Source organism: Diospyros lotus, chromosome 5 (assembly GCF_014633365.1).
Source record: "Diospyros lotus cultivar Yz01 chromosome 5, ASM1463336v1, whole genome shotgun sequence".
Classification (NCBI taxonomy): Eukaryota; Viridiplantae; Streptophyta; class Magnoliopsida; order Ericales; family Ebenaceae; genus Diospyros; species Diospyros lotus.
The window spans coordinates 40,946,474-40,967,890 of NC_068342.1; the positions used below are offsets into that span (position 1 = coordinate 40,946,474).

The following is a 21,417-nucleotide window of genomic DNA, read 5'->3' on the forward strand; positions in this document are numbered from 1 at the left end:
TCTCAACCCCATACTCAAATGCCAAATGGCATACACATTATCAATCCAAACAGTTGAAGTGCTTAAAATCACCCTTTGCGACAAATATCGAAGGCAACAGCCATGTCCATGTTTCATATATAAGCTTACCATAACAGACCAAAAAAAAAAAAAAAAGTTAAAAATATTTCTATATGTTCAGGATGTTATTAACAACATTATATCCCAACCATTAGAACTCCACGAAAAATAGTTATAATTCATTCAAACTGCAACTCTCCCATCCGTCTAAAGAACCCAAAGTTTCCTGAATCTGGAGCAAGTGCTTCTCCCCTCTCAGATGCGACTCCAAATCTATCTGGCTGTTGTAGCTATCATTGCAAATCCCACACCATAGCTCATTGATATTCTGTTTGGCTGCTTCTCGCTGGCGCTTTGTTCTCCGTTTCTTAGGCTTACTTGGGCTCGGATCATCGCCGGAATTTGTCTTTTCGCTTGCTTTCAGCCTTTCGCACTTGGCCTTGTGCTTCTTCCCCTGAAGATGTGAGTTCAAGATCTTCTCACATGTGGTTGTCACTTGACAAACAGCACAGGTCCACTCTCTCTGAACTTTCTCCGAAGAAGCCGGTTCCTCCATCACTGGCTTCTCGGCCGGCGCTGTCTTCTTCTCTTTGATTTCGCTGGAAGCAACTGTATACTTCTCAGTTTGAGCGAGATTTGGCTCAACATACTTGACCTGTAAATTTGGAAAGCAGGTACTGATTCGACCCGATGTAAACTGTAGAAAGATTTAAGACATGTATATATATATATATATATATATATGACTGCTAGAACAGCGAAAGCAAATCCAGAAGTGGGAAAATTTTGAGGGAAAATTTAAGGCGTGTTGGCTAATTTTTCAGGATGAAAATAAATTGGCAAATGTGACATCAGTTGTTACCCTTTCTGTTGCAACTGGATCTTTATCCTTTTCTTCCCCTGCTTTGGCATTCTCCTTAGCCATTTCAAGCTCTTTTGGACGATCCTTCAGAAAAACATAATTAAAAACAAAAGGTTCATCAGAAAGCTGCAACAGTTTTGTTATCAGTTTGAGCAAGATTTGGTTCTACACGCTTAACCTGAAAAATTAGCCAACATGCCGTTTCTATCCAATATAAACCACAGAAAGATTTATGACATATGTATATAAAAGACTGCAAGAAGAGTGGATGACGTGGAACAAATACCTATCAAAAGAGAGAGAGGAAGACCAATAAAAACTTAAGATTTATGACATGTATGATGTGGGCTATAAGGGCTTTACAAAAGATAAGGTCATAGATAGAAATAATTAGCAATCGCTAGAATTCATATGGCCGAGACCGCACAGTGGGATAAAAGCTTGATATGTCACTGTTGTTATCTAAGACTGCCAGAAAAACAAAAGCAAACCTAAAAAATGGGACACTTAGGCTGAAATTTTTTAGGATATTAGGTTCAGCCATATAGCTGAGACCACAGTCATAGCATATAGTGGGCTAAAGGCTTGATGTGTTGTCTTTATATAAAACTGTTAGAAGCCTAGAACAGTAAAAACAAACCCAGAAGTGGGAAGCTAGGCTGAAAATTTTGAGGATATTAGGTTCAGACAGGCTGAAAATATATTGCAAAATATGCCAAGAGTTATTACCCTTTCTATTGCAGCTAGATCTTTCTTCATTACTTCCCCTGATTTGGCATTCTCCTCGGCCACATCAGGCCCTTTCGGATGAGACTGAAAAATAAACAAACAAAAAATATGGTTCATCAAAAAGCTGCAACTGTTTTCTTCTGAGTTTGAGCAAGAGTTGATTCTACGCACAACCTGTAAGTTAACAAGCAGATATTGACTCCATCCAATATAAAGGGTGATGTTATTCCACTCCAAAATTTGTTAAATATGATTTTATCACACTACAGTCTACAGTGGAGTGCAATTAACACTTTTGGAGTGAGAATATTTACCAAATATAAACCGTTGAAACATTTATGAAATATATATACAACTACTAGAAGAGTGGATGGAATGGACAAGTATCTGGCAAGACAGGTTGGGAAAGACCAAGAAAAACTTGGTGAGGAACACCAAGATATGATATAAGGGTCTCGCATAAAATAAGCCTATAGATAAAAATGACTGGCGGTCTAAAATTCATGTAGCGAAGCCCACACAGTGAAATAAAGGCTTGAAGTAGGAACATTAGGCTGAAACTATTGAGGATATTGAGGTTCAGACAATCAGAAAATATGTCGGAAAATGTGACAAAGAGTTGTTACCCTTTCTGTTGCAGCTAGATCTTTCTCCTTTAGTTCCCCTGCTTTGGCATTCTCCTTAGCCACATTTGGCACTTTTGGTGGAGACTAAACAACAAACAACATATCAAGCCTTTACACAAAAACACGATAAGACAGAGAATATGACAAGAAATATTACTCGCTTTGTGGCAGCATCAGAGTTTTTTGCTGTTAGCTCCACTGCCTTGGCGTTTCCTTTCACAGCATCAGGCACTTTCTAATCCAGAAAGCAGTAGCTTCTTTGAAACAGAACTACAATGCAAAGCTTTCATGGATCCTAGAAAAGTGGCAAGAGAAACCTTACCAGCATTGCTGCAGCAGTTCCTTTTTCCTCTGTATTTGTTACTGCCTTGATCTCTTCCATGTCAACGTCTGGATTCCTATGCTCGGGCTAAGCATAGAAAGAAGGACCAGAAACATAGATTAAGCCCCAGTTGTATTAAACACTCGAATTCGATAATCGACAGGCATACAGGGATGCATATATACCTTTCTAGCAATGAGTTTCTCCAAAGCTTCACATCCATTCTCCTTAACATACTTCTCTGCCATAGATAGAAATCTCTCTGCATCCAAGGATGTGTTCTTTTTGGGCTTAAAGAGTAGGTTGACAAGTTCTTCTGGATTAACAGATAAACATCGGTGTATCAAATGCTCGTAAACATAACCAGCACCATTGAACCAAGGTAGCACCAGCCAGCAGATGGTTATGAGCTTTATGTAAGGCCAGAATGGCAGCCTGATATTCACCAAAAGAAGATATAGAAGAAGAAGAAGATGAGCCTTGATCGTGTTGAATGGAACATCAGCATAAGGATATCAAATTTCTTGAAAAGCATTATGGCAAATTCTAGTCCCCAATGATGAAGTTCCTCCCTTGGAAAAGATCATCTTTGCACACACTTAGCAAAGAGGTTGTTTTCACTGAAGAGCATTGTGACTTGTCCCACTTTTTTAAATTCCAGTCTCCAATGGATGAAGCTCCCTGGTTTAGAGGGTCGTCTACGTGCACACTTTGCAAAGAGGTGGTTTTCACATCTCAAGCCTATGACATCTGTGTCACTAAAGAACAACCATACCATTGCTATTCGGGTTGCCCTCTTCTTAAAATTCCAGTTAATTCCCGATAATATTAACAAGATTATATGGAGAAGAGAGACCTAATCCTAGACCATGCCTCCATAGACCTGCTTTTTTGGGTACAATATAACCCTAATTCTAGGAGCTATATAAAAGACCTAACACCTTAGATCTGTTAATGAACAAGGGCACAAGCTTAGCATGACAGTGATTAAAAAACACTAGTCTACACAATGTTTCCAATTTAAACATGTAGAAGCAGCAATGCTACAGGGCTTTGTATAGCAGATGGTGACTATGATAACCGATAGATACCATTGAATGAGCTTCCCAAAAGCAAGCTCAAAGATTGAAATCAAAGAGAAGAGAATCCAGTATGCCACCAGATCCCTCATCTCTTGCATGGAGTTTGTCTCGATTGCCCTAACTGATGCATATCTGCCAAACAATATGAAACACACAGAGCAAATCAATACATGATCAGAACATGCACGAAACAAGAAACAACTTATTACTTCTTTCGCATCAAATTTCTGAATGCCGTAAGAATATTAAATCATATGAAATAGAGATAGTGAGATTACAGAGGAAACCCCAGTGAAAAGAGAGGCCTGCAAGTGAAAATGCAATATCGTGTCATATACATAATAGATTAAATCTGCAAATGAGTTTCTGGGAAACCAAACATGTGTGTGTGTACAGAATCATCTTCCACTTTCCCAACTTAATATATAGAAAGTGGATTGCATGTACCAGGCAAGAAGGTTGAAGCACGTCAGAGCAGCCATGAGAAAACCCATCAAGAATTCAATCGATCTCTCACTCTTCTCTCAGATTTTCTCTGGTCTGGAACGTTCCGAGAAAATTTTCAGACACCCAAACTTTTCTTTTGAGGGGTGTCTTTGCTTTAGGTCAAGCTGGAACAGAGAGTTCAGCTGGGAAGCAACTAAATTACCCTTACCGAAGTATCCTACGGTACAGGTGTGGGAAGTCGAGTGAAAGTCAAAAGACATACCAATCCCACGCTCTCGCGTACGTATTACGATACACTGGCGCGCGCATTGGCAGCTACGCGCATGCAAAGTGTGAAAGGCTGATTTAGAGGCTGCGTTTTTTTCAATAGCTTTTGAGTTATTTAATTTTTAAATTAAAAATTAGATAGCATTTAAGTTAATAATATATTTATTTTTAAATTATCAATTATTAGTTATGTATTTAATTTAGAAGAGTTGATAAATTATCAAAACTTAATAAAAAGACTAAAATAGACATAGACATAATATTAAATAATGTAAAATTTTATCATTAAATATTAATAAATTATATAAAATTATTAAAAATATATTAATATAATATTATTATATATAACAATAATATATGTTATTATGCATTATATATATATAATTGCTGTTATATATATAATATATATATACACGTAGTGAGCGGTAGGGATAAAGAAGATAAGAGTGGGGATGGCCAACGGGTAGCGACCGATAGGGGCAATGCCTCATATGGGTGACGGCGATTATGGAGGAGAGGCGACAACGGCAGTAGCAGTAATGGCAGAAGAGAGCTTCTAGAGAAGATGATGGGAGAAGAGATCTGGGAAAAAAATGCAATGGTAATAGCGGAGATGCGCGTGTAAATATGAAAAATATTTGAGAACAAAATGGTATTTTTTTGGGTCAACTCTCTAGCTTTTTTTGCCAAAACTGGGGGCACCAGCTTCTGTTAAACGTTGTTATAGCAGCTTTAAAGCTACTAATTGTTGTCAAACACTTAATCATAAAAAGCTATATAACTTTAAATCTACTTATGCAGCTTATAACCGGTCAAATCGCTAAGCCGAATAGCCTCTTAACGTCAGCTATCAAATGTGTCATCAATGGACTCAGCCCAAATAAAAGGGTTGCCGTGTAATTAGAAAAAAAAATATGAGTGAAAATGTAATAAATAATTGTTTATTAGAGAATGAGTTATTTTATTTTTTTAATAATTAAATAATTTTTCTGTAAAAATTTCATTTTCTTTGTTAAGAAGATAAATTAAACTCAAATTGAAGCAAATGGAAGCTAAAAGTTCAAATAAGCCGCCTTCATAACAATAACACAAATTAAATTTATAAGAAAAGTAGTTTCCTTCCTAGGAGTCATGTAATCTGAATTTTAGATTGAGTGATGCTATTCATCTCTAGTGACATGGATTGTAGACTTGGCTTTATTTTCATATTTCTTCGGCCAAATACTTCTCTCCCTCTTCTTTCTTTCTCTCTCTCTCTCTCTCTCAACGTTCCCCTTCTCTTTTTTATCCCTTTCAAACCACATTCTCTTTCTCATAAAGTTTCTCTACATTTCTTCATTATTATCGCCTAATTTGTCGGAAAAAAGTTTTCATTGTCTGGTAAGTTCGTCCAAATCAACTCAAGCTTTCGACATATTACTTTGATGAGTGCACATAATTTTAAATGATGACGTATATATTCTTTATACTATAAATCAGTCTCCATCCGCCAGCTCCACCAATCGCCACCAGTACTGTCAACTCCACTAACGAGCCAATCATCCCTCCTCATAGGGTTTTCATTTATCCTTTTTCATTCATCTCAAATACTTTATTTTTATCTTTCATACCCTTTTCTGTTATAAAGATCACCTCCATTGTTGTTTTAAGGTTTTACATTGGAATATTTTAAGCACATTGCTAGAGCTTAAAACAACTGGTTTCTTGAGGTAGGGTTTCAGTTTTCTCATAGGTTAAATTCAACAAAAAACAGTCTAGATTCTTTTTTTTAATGCCCCAAGTCACATTGCACCAGCATAAGAGTTGATAGAATCATGGGTTGTACTATGGCTGTGGAAACAAACTCAATTTTTAAAGATTATTTTTTCTCAAGGCACTCTTGTGTGTCAAGTTGAACCACTGATGGTTTGGATTCGAGAGGAGTGGGTTCTGGTGATCCTTCTGGAATTAGAAATTCAAATGGTGGAATTGAATTCATTGCAGATTTGGGAGAAATAATTTTTAAAAATGACAAAAAAGAACGTATTTTTAATTTTTTAAAAATAGAAAATTAAAAATAAATTTAAAAATCAAAACTAAAAATTGAAAAACATAGAAAACGCAACGTTCGTTTCTCATAGGTCAAAATTATTGACTTACGAATTGCTTGTCTTGCCAATTGCAAAAATCAAGTTCATTGGTATAAGTTGAGTACAAAGGAGTTGATCATTTACATGTATGAAAGGCTTATATAATAATGGAGTGCTAAATTGCAGTCACCTGATTCAAATACAAGCCTGTGACACCTTCGTGGTGCATGTATGGATGATAGCAATGTATGGCATTGTCTGATGCACAACAAAAACAAAGTTTAAAGCATGTAAAATAATCAAATGATGATACTACACAAGGTCCTTGTGCTTACTTGGAGCATTGAATACATAATTTGATAAAACTAGAGCACATTTAAACTCATTTTCCTCTTCTTTGCAACCAACAGTGAAATGACTTTTTTGATGTCTATCTCCAACCAAAATATCTTTGACCACATCAAATAATCTATTTTACTCATCAACACAAAAATTTCATAGTATAATTTTCCAGTCAATTGCTTTTGAAATTCTTTAAACTTTGAATTGGTGTATATACTTTAAAACTATTTTTCTATTTTGAAATCTGTTATGCATGGAATCAACATAGTAAAAGACTGAAAATCATCGTGATTTTTCTTTTCAATCTTGCTTCTTAAAGCATTGTCGTACTGCTCAACAAATTGCTTCAATGTTGTCTTTGAGTTTACATAATCATCAAAGAATGCATTCATGCTCTTGTTACGTTGTGTGGTTGACATACTAGTACAAAATGTGTCATTTATAAATACAGGTATCCAACGATGTCTCCCTTTATACAAATTATCTAACCATACATTTTCACAAAGATTGAACTCACTGATGAACTACTTCCATTTTTCTTCAAATTCTTCTTTCTCTAGAGATTCATAAACAACATTATGCAAGACATTTTTTATTTTTTCGTAAAACCTATAACCCCTCAACTTCTCTGATACTTTTTTCATTATATGCCATAAACACCAACGATGTCGAGTGTTAGGAAACACAATTTCAATTACATTTTGCATTGTTTTATCTTGATATATAATATGGCATTTGATGTACGTCCAGACATACATGTTTGTTAAGTATGAAACAATCAAATAAATGTAGCAGTGTCCTCACTTGATAATAACACACATTCAAATAAAATTGAGTGTCCATGACAATTCACACCCACAAAAGGTGCAAATCACATGTCATACTTGTTTGTCAAATAGGTTGTGTCAAATGTAACTACATTGTCAAATTCTTCACACACTGCCCTACTCTTAGCATTAGCCCAAAATAAGTTCTTGATTCGAGTTTTGTCATCTACGCCCATCATATAAAAAAAACTTAAATTTTTTGCTTGCATCCCAACAAAATAATTATGAATTGCTTCAATATCTCCAATATCAAGTCGTAATCTTCTTTTCTTATCAATGTAATTCCTATAATCTTTTTCCAAAAATGAGACATTATCATGACCCCCAGCTTCCACAAGAAGAGATTGATAATTCTTTACCACGACAATCCTAACTCGATCATTCAATTCAAGTTTTATTTTAACCCCAATACCAATTTTCCTATTGCATGTGTAAAATCGTGATTTTTATGGAATCAACTCGTGATTATGCTCGAGTATAACAAAATTAATCTTGCGTTTTCCATCCTCAAATACAATTGCATTAACCTTAGCTTTACAAGCCATTTTCATCAATGGGTTAGGATTAAGGTAATTTTGTTTTTGAGACCTTGAATTTTCAGCTCAAGAACATGAAAGGAAAACAAATATTAAATTACCATCTAATCATACTAACTTCTTTATAATTTCAAATTTTTCTTATTTTCCATATTATTTATAGTACTCGTAAAGGTTTTCCAATGAATCAAAGTGCATTCCAGTTTCACGTGCTTGCATCTCCATCACTTTATAATCTATTAAAATGAAAAGATTAATTAATATCAAAAGGAAACTCATATGAAAACAATTATTATTTTTAATCAAGGTAGTTAAAATCGGGATTTTAAGTGGGATCGAAAAATGGTCCATAAAATCAGATCGTAAGATTTTAGAGATAATTAAAAATACCCCTCAATTTTTGTAAATATATGTTTATAATAATATAATTTTGTAGAAAATGAATTAATATCTTTTAATAATCTGATTATTCCTTATTATAGTTCAAAAGATGATACTTCCAAAATATAGTTCAAAAACTAGCAGGTTGGTATAGGCAATTTAGAGGTAAAATATAGATAATTTAGAAGTAAAATATAGCTTAAAATTCTTTAGAGGATTCTTTTAACGTCTTCCATTAGATTTAGGTTGCATTTTTTTCTTGATTTAACATTGACTAAATCAAGTAAAATCCCGATTTGGGGTTGAGTGGTCCATTAATTAATTACTTGTTTGTCTTGATTTACTTATGCAATCAATGTTAAATCAAGTAAAAATTATAATTTAAATCAAGTAAATTGGAACTTATGCAATTAATGTTAAATGCTATGTGACGTTAGAACTTATGCAATCAATGTTAAATCAAGTTCCAATTTAGAGGCAAAATATAACAATTCATTGCATAAGTTCCAATGTCAGATGTTATGTGACATTGAGACGTTAAAAGCATCCTCTAAATTTCAATTTAAATCAATAAAGGTCTTTGAATCGTAAAATTGTTTGGGGATTTTTGAACCCTAAAATCGTAAGATCGTATATGTAAAATCGAGATTTTATAGGATTTTATCCCAAATTGAATTTTACATAGGATTTGAATCATTTAGGGGTCTTCAAATCGTAAAATCGTACGCATAAAATCGGGATTTTAACAATAATGTTTTTAATCTTATAGTATAGTTGCCAAACTTAAGGTATGATATATGTATATATGGCTGATCCAAAATCAAATACATACACATTTCAAAATGTATCAGTCACATTCAAATATTTATGCATGTCTTGCTGCTTGTTAATATTTTGGTTCAATCTTCCAAAGATAAGATATTTTAGTGTATCAAATTTTAATCTTACCTAGCTAGGGTACACGAAGATGGTAGAGATTTCTTTTCCTGTTATGCAGTTTAAGAGAATGGAAAAGAATTGAACAAGTATGAAAAATATTGTAAACTTTCACATTTATGCTAACAATCACTTGAGTTTGAAGGTGACTACAAACTCAGGCCTGTAATTATTGTCCATCTAAATAACCTATTTTTTTTTCTTAACTAAATATGTGTCCAATAAAATGATAAAATATTTATGTTTTTTCTTATCTTAAAACGACCAAAATCAGGATAGATGATTCACCATTGTTGTTGCAAATATGATTATAATAATGAATTTAATTACCGAAAAACGTCGTCATCAAGCCACCTAAACCTAAAAAAATAAAACAATCAAAGGGTGTGGGGAGGTCTCTGAACAAACATTCTGATACTTACGTCAAACATTGAAGATAATTAAAATTGTATTGAAACTAATATCAAATACGTACATTTTCATGAATGAATGACTACTTATTTATGAGGAATATAGAGTAATTTTAATTAATTCAAGGTTAAGATTATTATAGATAATGTTTATCTTGATTATTCCTTAACTGACATTCCTTTATATATTTCATAATTCTTTTATAATTAAATTTTTTTATGGATAATTGATTTTTTTTTTTAAAAAAAAATTAGTTGTTAGAGTTACCTAATTTGCACGTTTGTGTGGGACCTTTTCGTCCCAAGTATGAAAAATTTATGCCTTTTATCCCAAAATGATATTTTGGGCTTTGGGCTTTTTCTTTAATCTTTTTTAATGAGTTTTTCCTTATGACACAACAATCATCATTCATAGTATAAAGAATATATACACCATCATTCAAAATCAAGTGCACTCACAAAAGTAATATGTCAGAAGCTTGAGCTGATTTGGATGAACTTGACAGGTGGTGAAAACATTTTTCGCTAAACTTGGTAAGCGATAATAGTGAAGAAATGTAGATAAACTTTATGGGAGAGAGAATGTGATCCGAAAGAAATAGAGAAGAGAGAAGGAGAAAGAAAAAGGAAAGAAGTTTTCGCCTGGGGAAGTGTGAAAGTGAAGCCAACGATATTGTCCACAACACTATTGTTCGTCTCTATTGTAGATGAATAATATTATTCTTTTAAATTTTGAGTCAACCTAATGGATATTTTGGTTTGAAATGGGTACGTTACAAAAAGTTATCATTCTGTATAAAAATTGTATTTTATAAAATTATATTAATTAAAACTACGGATAAATTAGGGGAGATCCAAGTTTGATAAATAATCTTTATAAATTCATTTTGGTATATACAAATTTCTAATAGTTTTACATAAATTTATAATAGTCTTATTTAAAAATAACAATGAATTCATTCACTACGATGAACTATTGTTAATTTTGAATAGAATTATTATGAATTTGTGTGTCGGATCAATTTATAAGAATTATTTGTAAAATTTATTTGTGGGTATAACATTTCTTAATTCTCAAAGTAAAAACTAGAAGAGAATTGGGACAAACTCCTATCATATGATGGCTAAATTCATATTTTTGTTTCTATACTCACGTTTTTTTTACTTGGTTACTTAAATTTTTCGTTGTTTCAATTACTATCATATATTTGAATTTTTAAGTTAATTTAATTCTAGTACTTTGATTTTTTCTCGCTTGACAACTCAAATTTTTTATTGTTTCGATTACATACTTGTAGTTGTATTTTTTTAGTCAATTTAACCCATATAGTTTGATATGTAAAAAAAAATTAAATTACATCATCTCACTTTATCTTATTTTTTACACATCAAAATACATGAGGTTAAATTGATTTAAAAATGCAAATATAGGAGTGTAATCGAAATAACGAAAAAATTAAATTGTCACACAAAAAAAATATTTAAGTACATAAGTTAAATTAACTCAAAAATATAAATTTATGGGTATAATTAAAATAATAAAATTTTAAATAATTATACAAAATAATATAAAAATATAGAGACAAAAATATGAGTCCCACTATCATACCTCAGTAAGATTCTCAACCCGATACGCAAATGCCAAATGGCATACACATTATCAATCCAAACAATTGAAGTGCTAAAAATCACTCTTTTCGACAAATATCAAAGGTAAACATTCTATCAGCCATGTCCATATTTCATAAGCTTACCATAACAGACAAAAAAAAAAAAAGTTAAAACATTTCAATATGTTCAGGATGTAATTAACATTCTATCCCAACCATTAGAACTCCACGAAAGAGAGTTACAATTCAATCAAACTGCTTTCCTAACCCTGTCACTCCCATCCGCCCCAAGAGCCCAAAGTTTCCTGAAACTGGAGCAAGTGCCTCCTCCCTCTCAGATGCGACTCCAAATCTATCTGGCTGGTGCAGCTAACATTGCAAATCCCACACCATAGCTCATGAATATTCTGTTTAGGCTTACTTGGGCTCGGATTATCGCCGGAATTTGCCTTTTTGTGCTCCCAACCGGATGTTGAAGATGAACCTCTCTTGTTTTTGCTTGCTTCCACCTCTTCGCACTTGGCCTTGTGCTTCATCCCCCGAAGATGTGAGCTCAGGTTCTGCTCAGATGAGGTTGTAAATTGACAAACAGCACAGGTCCACTCTCTCTGAACTTTCTCCGAAGAAGCCAGTTCCTCCATCACTTGCTTCTCGGCCAGCGTTGTCTTCTCTTTGATTTCCCTGGAAGCAACTGTTTTCTTCTCCGTTTGAGCGAGATTTGGTTCAACATACTTGACCTGTAAATTTGGCAAGCAGGTATTGATTCCACCCGATGTAAACTGTATAAAGATTTAAGACGTGTGTGTGTGTGTGTGAGTGTGTGTATATACAGTGACTTCTAGAACATCGAAAGCAAATCCAGAAGTGGGAAAACTACGCGGAAAAATTTAAGGATACTGGCAAATTTGACATCAGTTGTTACCCTTTCTGTTGCAACTGGATAAAGGATACTGCCAAATGTGACATCAGTTGTTACCCTTTCTGTAGCAACTGGATAAAGGAATTCATAATAAAATTAACATTATTATGAATTAATGTTAATTTTAAATAAAATAATTATGAATTTACGTGAACTGCATCAATGAGAATTGTCAATAAAATTTATTTGTGATTATAACATTTATCAAATCTCAAAGTAAAAATAGAAGAGAAAAAGGGCAAACTTTTGTCCTTATACTTTTTGATTTTTTTCGTATGATTATTTGAATTTTTTGTTATTTTAATTATATCATTGTATTTGAATTTTTGAATCAATTCAACCCCCGTATCTTGATATTTTTCTTGAGTAGCAACTCAAACTTTTTGTTATTTTTATTATACCATTATATCTATATTTTCAAGTTAATTTAATCTATATATTTTGACATATAAAAAAAGATTTTAATTTAATCATCTCACTTTATTATTTTTTTTTTACATCTGAATACAGGAAGTTAAATTGACTTAAAAATATAATTAAAATAACAAAAAATTTAAATTATTACACCCAAAAAAAAAACCAAAATAGGGACAAATATCAAAGGCAACAGCCATGTCCATGTTTCATAAGCTTACCATAACAGACAAAAAAAAAAAAAGTTAAAACATTTCAATATGTTCAGGATGTAATTAACATTCTATCCCAACCATTAGAACTCCACGAAAGAGAGTTACAATTCAATCAAACTGCTTTCCTAACCCTGTCACTCCCATCCGCCCCAAGAGCCCAAAGTTTCCTGAAACTGGAGCAAGTGCCTCCTCCCTCTCAGATGCGACTCCAAATCTATCTGGCTGGTGCAGCTAACATTGCAAATCCCACACCATAGCTCATGAATATTCTGTTTTGGCTGCTGCTGGCTCGCCTGTTTCACTTGCACCTTGTTCTCTTGTTTCTTAGGCTTACTTGGGCTCGGATTATCGCCGGAATTTGCCTTTTTGTGCTCCCAACCGAATGTTGAAGATGAACCTCTCTTGTTTTTGCTTGCTTTCAGCTCTTCGCACTTGGCCTTGTGCTTCCTCCCCTGAAGATGTGAGTTCAAGTTCTGCTCACATGTGGCTTTCACTTGACAAACAGCACAGGTCCACTCTCTCTGAACTTTCTCCGAAGAAGCCAGTTCCTCCATCACTGGCTTCTCGGCCGGCGCTGTCTTCTCTTTGATTTCCGTGGAAGCAACTGTTTTCTTCTCAGTTTGAGCGAGATTTGGTTCAACATACTTGACCTGTAAATTTGGCAAGCAGGTATTGATTCGACCCGATGTAAACCATAGAAAGATTTAAGACGTGTGTATATGTGTATGTGTGTGTGTGTGTGAGAGAGAGAGAGAGAGAGACTTCTAGAACATCGAAAGCAAATCCAGAAGTGGGAAAACTGCGCGGAAAAATTTAAGGATACTGGCAAATGTGACATCAGTTGTTACCCTTTCTGTTGCAACTGGATGTTTCTCCTTTTCTTCCCCTGCTTTGGCATTCTCCTTAGCCATATCAAGCTCTTTTGGACGATCCTTAAGAAAAACATAATTAAAAAAACAAAAGGTTCATCAGAAAGCTGCAACAGTTTTGTTATCAGTTTGAGCAAGATTTGGTTCTACACGCTTAACCTGAGAAATTAGACAATACATGCTGTTTCGATCCAATATAAACCATAGAAAGATTTATGACGTGTGTATATAAGAATGCAAGAAGAGTGGATGGCATGGAACAAATAGTATCAAAAGAGATAGAGGAAGGACAATAAAAACTTGATGGGAGACACTTGGGTATGAAGCAGGCTATAAGGGCTTTACAAAAGAGTAGGTCATAGATAGAAATAACTAGCAATCGCTAGAATTCATATGGCCAAGACCACACAGTGAGATAAAGGCTTGATATGTCACTATTGTTATCTAAGACTGCCTAGGGTTGCAAACAAACCGAGCTTCCCTAAGCTCGTCTCGGCTCGATAACATTTCTTGGGCTTGGGCTTGGGCTTGGGCTCGGGCTCGGGCTCGGCTCGTTAATCGAGCTCTGGCTCGGCTTGTTAATTGGATTAACAAACCAAGCTCGAGCTCGACTGGGGCTCGGGTTCGGGCTCAAGCTTTATATAGGGTGATAATCAAGTAATAATAATTTTACAATTTGTAATAAACATAATAATATCATTCACCATACAATAAGATAACCAAAATACTTGTCTAGTTATTTTCAAAATACAAACATAATCCAAATTACAGCACATCAAAGATGTTTTCAATTTAACTTCAAAATAATTAGTTCCAAATATCAACCTTGCTCTAAATATCAACCTGCAATTTAAAATTGTAATATTAATCAGTAATCACATATATGAATTTACAAAATACCAATACATCAAAAACCTCCAAGAATCACATACCTTCTTTTGTTTCACATGGAAGAAGAATCTCTGTGATGTTATTCTATTTACAAAAATATTAAAATTAATAAAAAAATTTCAAATATAAACTAGCAAGTAACAAAGAGAATAAAATAAAAGAAATTATACTTACTTTTCTTTTTCTTTTGATGCCATAAAAAGCTCTATAACTCACCACATAGCAACATTTGAACTGTGTTTGTTCCCAAATCCAAACGATATTGACCTATAACTCGACCACTAGCGCTAAAAGTTTTTTCATGTTAGATGTTGTGCACACATTTTAGATTTGATGGTACGAGATGAATTGTCTGAAATTCAAGACGTGATTTATGTTGTTCGTGAAAGTGTAAAGTATATTTCCATTTCTATACCCCAGTCTTCAAATATTTGATGATATTGCCAGACAGTTGAAATTGCCTAATAAGAAACTTACTCTTGATTGCAACACAAGATGGAATTCAACATATGCTATGTTAGTGACTGCTTTAGAGTTTAAAGATGTGTTTCCGAGGTATCAACAAAGGGATCCACATTATTCTTATTTACCATGTGAGGAAGATTGGAGAAAGGTTAAAGTTGTTTGTTCATTACTTGGATTATTTAATGAGATCACAAAAATCATTTCTGAGAGTGAATACCCAACATCAAATTTGTTTCTTCCTGAATTGTGGAATATAAAAACAACTTTAAATGCAACAAGTGTTAATGGTGATGTCTTCATGAGTGCCATGGCTATAAAAATGAAAAAAAAGTTCGACAAGTATTGGAGTGACTACAATGTGCTTATATCAATTGCAACTATTCTGGATCCTAGAAATAAGATGAAGTTGATTGATTGGTGTTTCCCTCAAATTTATTGCGGTGAGGTTGTTGCTAGTCACTTGAAAGAAGTTCGAGATACTTTATATAAGTTATATGATAAGTATATTGAGTTTCATAAATTAAGCAACATTGAACAAGAAGTTAAAATTGGAACTCATATGGTTGATTTAGGCAGTTGTTCGAGTGGCTTTAATGTAAGTGGAAGGGCAAAATTTTAAAGTTTTATAAGAAATGTTGACACCATTCAATTGGTAAAATCAGAGTTAGATGTTTATTTAGAGGAAGGTGTTTACATATGTGGTGAAGCTGAGGCCTTTGATGTGTTGGATTGGTGGAGGGTGAATAATTTGAAGTTTCGTATTTTGTCCAAGATGGCTTGTGATGTCTTGTCAATTCCTATTACCACAATCGCTTCAGAAACTACTTTTAGTGCTGGTGATTGAGTTATAGATCAATATCGTTCAGATTTGGGAACAAACACAGTTCAAATGTTGCTATGCGATGACTGTGAGGACTGGTTTAGAGCTTTTTATGGCATCAAAGGAAAAAGAAAAGTTCGTATAATTTCTTTTATTTTATTCTCTTTTTAACTTGTTAGTTTATATTTGAAAAAAAATATATTAATTTTAATATTTTTATAAATAGGATAACATCATAAAGATTCTTCTTCCATGTGAAACAAAAGAAGGTATGTGATTCTTGGAGGTTTTTGATGTATTGGTATTTTGTAAGTTCATTTATGTGATTACTGATTAATATTACAATTTTAAATTACAGGTTGATATTTGGAGCTAATTATTTTGAAGTTAAATTGAAAACATCTTTGATGTGCTGTAATTTGGATTATGTTTGTATTTTGAAAACAACTAGACAAGTATTTTGAATATCTTATTGTATGGTGAATGATATTATTATGTTTATTACAAATTGTAAAATTATTATTACTTGATTATCACCCTATATATAATTTTATAATTGTTGATTATGAGGTTAGGCTGATTTATGTATATTTATTTATTATAGGTTGAAATTTTTAATACACATTAATTTATTAGGTTTTTTTAAACAAAAAAATTTGATAAATTTCAGCCGAGCCCGAGCTCGAGCTCGGTTCATTAATCCAATTAACAAGCCGAGCTCGAGCTCAAGAAATGTTATCGAGCTCGAGCTCGAGCTCGAGCCAATGCTAAATGTTATCGAGCCGAGCCGAGCTTAGGGAAGCTCGGTTCGGTTCGTTTGCAACCCTAACTGCCAGAAAAACAAAAGCACACCTCAAAAATGGGACACTTGAGCTGAAATTCTTGAGGATATTAGGTTCAGCCATATAGCTGAGATCACAGTCATAGCATATAGTGGGATAAAGGCTTGATGTGTTGTTTTAATATAAGACTGAAAATTTTGAGGATATTAGGTTCAGACAGGCTGAAAATATATTGCAAAATATGCCAAGAGCTATTACCCTTTCTATTGCAGCTAGATCTTTCTTCATTACTTCCCCTGCTTTGGCATTCTCCTTGGCCACATCAGGCCCTTTCGGATGAGACTGAAAAATAAATAAACAAAAAATATGGTTCATCAAAAAGCTGCAACTGTTTTCTTCTGAGTTTGAGCAAGAGTTGATTCTACACAACCTGTAAGTTAACAAGCAGATATTGACTCCATCCAATATAAAGGGTGATGTTATTCCACTCCAAAATTTGTTAAATATGATTTTGTCACACTACAGTGGGGTGTGATTAACACTTTTGGAGTGAGAATAATATTTACCAAATATAAACCGTTGAAACATTTATGAAATATATATACAACTACTAGAAGAGTGGATGGAATGGACAAGTATCTGGCAAGACAGGTTGGGAACGACCAGGAAAAACTTGGTGAGGAACACCAAGATATGATAGAAGGGTCTCGCATAAAATAAGCCTATAGATAAAAATGACTAGCGGTGTAAAATTCATGTAGCGAAATCCACAGTGAAATAAAGGCTTGAAGTAGGAACGTTAGGCTGAAACTATTGAGGATACTGATGTTCAGACAGTCAGAAAATATATCGGAAAATGTGACAAGAGTTGTTACCCTTTCTGTTGCAGCTAGATCTTTCTCCTTTAGTTCCACTGCTTTGGCATTCTCCTTAGCCGCATAAGGCACTTTCGGTGGAGACTAAACAACAAACAGCATATCAAGCCTTTAAACCAAAACACGATATGACGCATATCAAGCCTTTAAACCAAAACACGATATGACAGAGAATATGACAAGAAATATTACTCGCTCTGTGGCAGCATCATAGTTTTTTGCTGTTAGCTCCACTGCCTTGGTGTTGCCTTTCACAGCATTAGGCACTTTCTAATCCAGAAAGCAGTAGCTTCTTTGAAACAGAACTGCAATGCAAAGCTTTCATGGATCGTAGAAAAGTGGCCAGAGAAACCTTACCAGCATTGATGCAGCAGTTCCTTTTTCCTCTGTATTTGTTACTGCCTTGATCTCTTCCATGTCAACGTCTGGATTCCTATGCTCGTGCTAAGCATAGAAAGAACGACCAGAAACATAGATTAAGCCCCAGTTGTATTAAACTCTCGAATTCAATAATCGACAGGCTTACAGGGATGCATATATACCTTTCCAGCAATGAGTTTCTCCAAAGCTTCACATCCACTCTCCTTAACATACTTCTCTGCCATAGATAGAAATCTCTCTGCATCCAAGGATGTGCTCTTTTGGGGCTTAACAATTAGGTTGACAAGTCCTTCTGGATTAACAGATAACCATTGGCGTATCAAATGCTCGTAAACATAACAAGCACCATTGAACCGGGGTAGCACCAGCCAGCAGATAGTTATGAGCTTTATGTAAGGCCAGAATGGCAGCCTGATGTTCACCAAAAAGAAGATATAAAAGAAGAAGAAGAGCCTTGATTGTGTTGAATGGAAAATCAGCATAAGGATATCAAATTTCTTGAAAAGCATTATGGCAAATTCTAGTCCCCAATGGATGAAGTTCCTCCCTTGAAAAGGATCATCTTTGTACACACTTAGCAAAGTGGTTGTTTTCACTGAAGAGCATTGTGACAAATTTGTCCCACTTTTTTAAATTCCAGTCTCCAGTGGATGAGGCTCCCAGGTTTAGAGGGTCATCTACCGATCTACGTGCACACTTTGCAAAGAGGTGGTTTTCACATCTCAAGCCTATGGCATCTGTGTCACTAAAGAACAACCATACCATTGCTATCTGGGCTGCCCTCTTCTTAAAATTCCAGTTAATTCCCGATAATATTAACAAGATTATAAGGAGTAGAGATACCTAATTCTAGACCATGCATCCATAGACCTGCTTTTTTGGGTACAACATAACCCTAATTCTAGGAGCTATATAAAAGACCTAACACCTTAGATCTGTAACATCTGTTAATGAACAGGGGCACAAACTTGGCATGACAGTGATGAAAAAACACTATATAAAACAATGTTTCCAATTTAAACATGTAGAAGCAGCAATGCTACAGGGCTTTGTAAAGCAGATGATGACTATGATAACCGATAGATACCATTGAAGGAGCTTCCCAAAAGCAAGCTCAAAGATTGAAATCAAAGAGAAGAGAATCCAGTATGCCACCAGAGCCCTCATCTCTTGAATGGAGTTTGTCTCGATTGCCCTAACTGATGCATATCTGCCAAACAATATGAAACACAGAGCAAATCAATACATGATCAGAACATGCATGAAACAAGAAACAACTTATAACTTCTTCGCATCAAATTTCTGAATGCCGTAAGAATATTAAATCATATGAAATAGAGAGAGTGAGATTACAGAGGAAACCCCAGTGAAAAGAGAGGCCTGCAAGTGAAAATGCAACATCGTGTCATATACATAATAGATTAAATCTGCAAATGAGTTTCTGGGAAACCAAACATGTATATATATATATATATATATGCAGAATCATCTTCCACTTTCCCAACTTAATATATAGAAAGTGGATTGCATGTACCAGGCAAGAAGGTTGAAGCACGTCAGAGCAGCCATGAGAAAACCCATCAGGAATTCAATCGATCTCTCTCTCTCTCTTTCTCTCAGATTTTCTCGGGTATGTAACGTTCCGAGAAAATTTTCAGAAACCCATACTTTTCTTTTGAGGGGGGTTTTGCTTTATGTCAAGCTGGAAAAGAGAGTTCAGATGGGAAGCAACTAAATTGCCCTGGATCTTGGGTTAAAGTTATGGAAGTATCCGGCCGGTGATGTTGTACGGTAGAAGTGTGGGAAGCCGAGTGGAAGGGCAATGGGCGTGTCTGCTTCGTGTATGTCCGTACGCACGACGAATTTGTAAACGACCATAGGGAAAGTCAAGAGATATACCAATCCCACGCTCTCGCGTACGTATTACGAGACACTCGCGCGCGCATTGGCAGCTACGCGCATGCAAACGTGAAAGGCTGATTTAATGTCGGATCTCAGTAAAGTGTGTCATCAATGGACTCGGCCCAAATATACGGGTCGCCACAAATAAAAGCCCAATTGATGCCCATATGGGTTAGCCCACTAAAATGAAGTTTTAGATAAAGAAAAGCCCAACAAAGCCCACAAATCAAGGCTGATTGTTTTTATTCAACTTTTAATTAATTCAGCTCTAAACGAAGTTATTAGTTATGGACCACACACTTGTGCGCTTCTTCCATCACTATAAGTAGAGGAGTCGTCTCCTATTCAGATAGATCATTTCTCTCACGAACATTTTCTTTTTACATTCAAGTATTACATATTTTTTATAGGTTAATTTAGGTATCGAACAATTTGCAAGGGAATCTTTAATCGTATTTCTAACTAATTTTTTTTTTAGATAGATAATACATCGCTTGAAAAGATCATCAATCGCTATCATTCCACTCGAGAAAGTCATTCATTGCTATCACTCCACCTCGCAAAAGTTATCTATCGCTATAAAAAATCACTCATCATTTGGATAAGTCACTTTTGTGTCATTCTTAAACAGTCTCGCATATTTAAATTTATTGTTGTAGTTAAGTAACAATAATTACAATAATTCTATTTATTAAAATATCTTAATTACTACTAAATTTTCTTAAATTGGTTATTTTAAATAAACTTTAAATATTTTGATTAATTTTATGTAATTTTGATTTTTGAATGATTTCAATTAAATTATTTTTTAATTTCAATTCTATTTTATTTTTTCATCTATAAATTCAACTAATTTAGTTTAAAAAACGAATTAAACGATTGCTCACCCAATTAGTCTATCCAATGAAATATAAATAAACAATGTTACATAAAATAATTTTTTTATTAAAAATATATATATAATTAAGTTACACCGTACACTCTTAAATCTTATGTATGTGTCTTACAACATAAATGAACAAATACAATTACTAATTTTTCATTTTAATTAAAAATTTGTATTTAATCAAAAAATAATTCGCATTTTGAGTTAAATTAGAAAATCTAATTTTACTATTTTTTAAAATACCTGTATAATATATTTTAAGATAACAATTTTATTTATTGAACATTAATGTAAATAGATTACAATTTAAGTATACTTTATACTAATTTAAACAATAACACCGACAAAACTTTTTTTTTAATTAAAATTGTGTTTGTATTCATTTTACTCAAACAGGCACAATTATAAATGTTTTGTTTATGAATAAAGCTAATCCAAGTGCAAAGAAATTTATCTCTAGGTTAGACTGAAATGGATATGATATGAAACGAA

General features: G+C 33.9%; 1 protein-coding gene and 1 long non-coding RNA gene across 9 annotated transcripts; one reads left to right on the forward strand and one right to left on the reverse strand.

The window, feature by feature from the left end:
* Nucleotides 1-43: 43 nt before the first annotated feature.
* On the reverse strand, nt 44-19,991 carry LOC127801664 (HVA22-like protein a). 8 transcript variants are annotated; one of them, XM_052336969.1, is made up of 10 exons: nt 19,672-19,980; nt 3,960-3,986; nt 3,691-3,813; nt 2,785-3,034; nt 2,600-2,686; nt 2,435-2,512; nt 2,278-2,361; nt 1,652-1,735; nt 923-1,006; nt 44-715 (listed from the first exon to the last, which is right to left on the reverse strand). In XM_052336969.1, exons 1-10 carry the CDS (start codon nt 19,716-19,718, stop codon nt 233-235), a joined length of 1,347 nt encoding a protein of 448 aa, XP_052192929.1. In that variant the 5' UTR covers nt 19,719-19,980; the 3' UTR covers nt 44-232. The 8 variants fall into 8 exon arrangements, with proteins under 8 accessions (XP_052192929.1, XP_052192928.1, XP_052192933.1 ...); XM_052336968.1 differs by lacking the exon at nt 19,672-19,980 and adding an exon at nt 4,129-4,356; XM_052336970.1 differs by lacking the exons at nt 44-715; nt 923-1,006; nt 1,652-1,735; ... (4 more) ...; nt 3,691-3,813; nt 3,960-3,986 and adding exons at nt 11,666-12,243; nt 13,903-13,986; nt 17,140-17,223; ... (4 more) ...; nt 19,225-19,347; nt 19,491-19,517 and having other exon boundaries at nt 19,672-19,991.
* Nucleotides 11,598-13,197, forward strand: LOC127801665 (uncharacterized). Its single transcript, XR_008023118.1, has 2 exons — nt 11,598-11,673; nt 13,085-13,197. It is a non-coding gene; the product is annotated as an uncharacterized LOC127801665 (long non-coding RNA).
* Nucleotides 19,992-21,417: the final 1,426 nt, after the last annotated feature.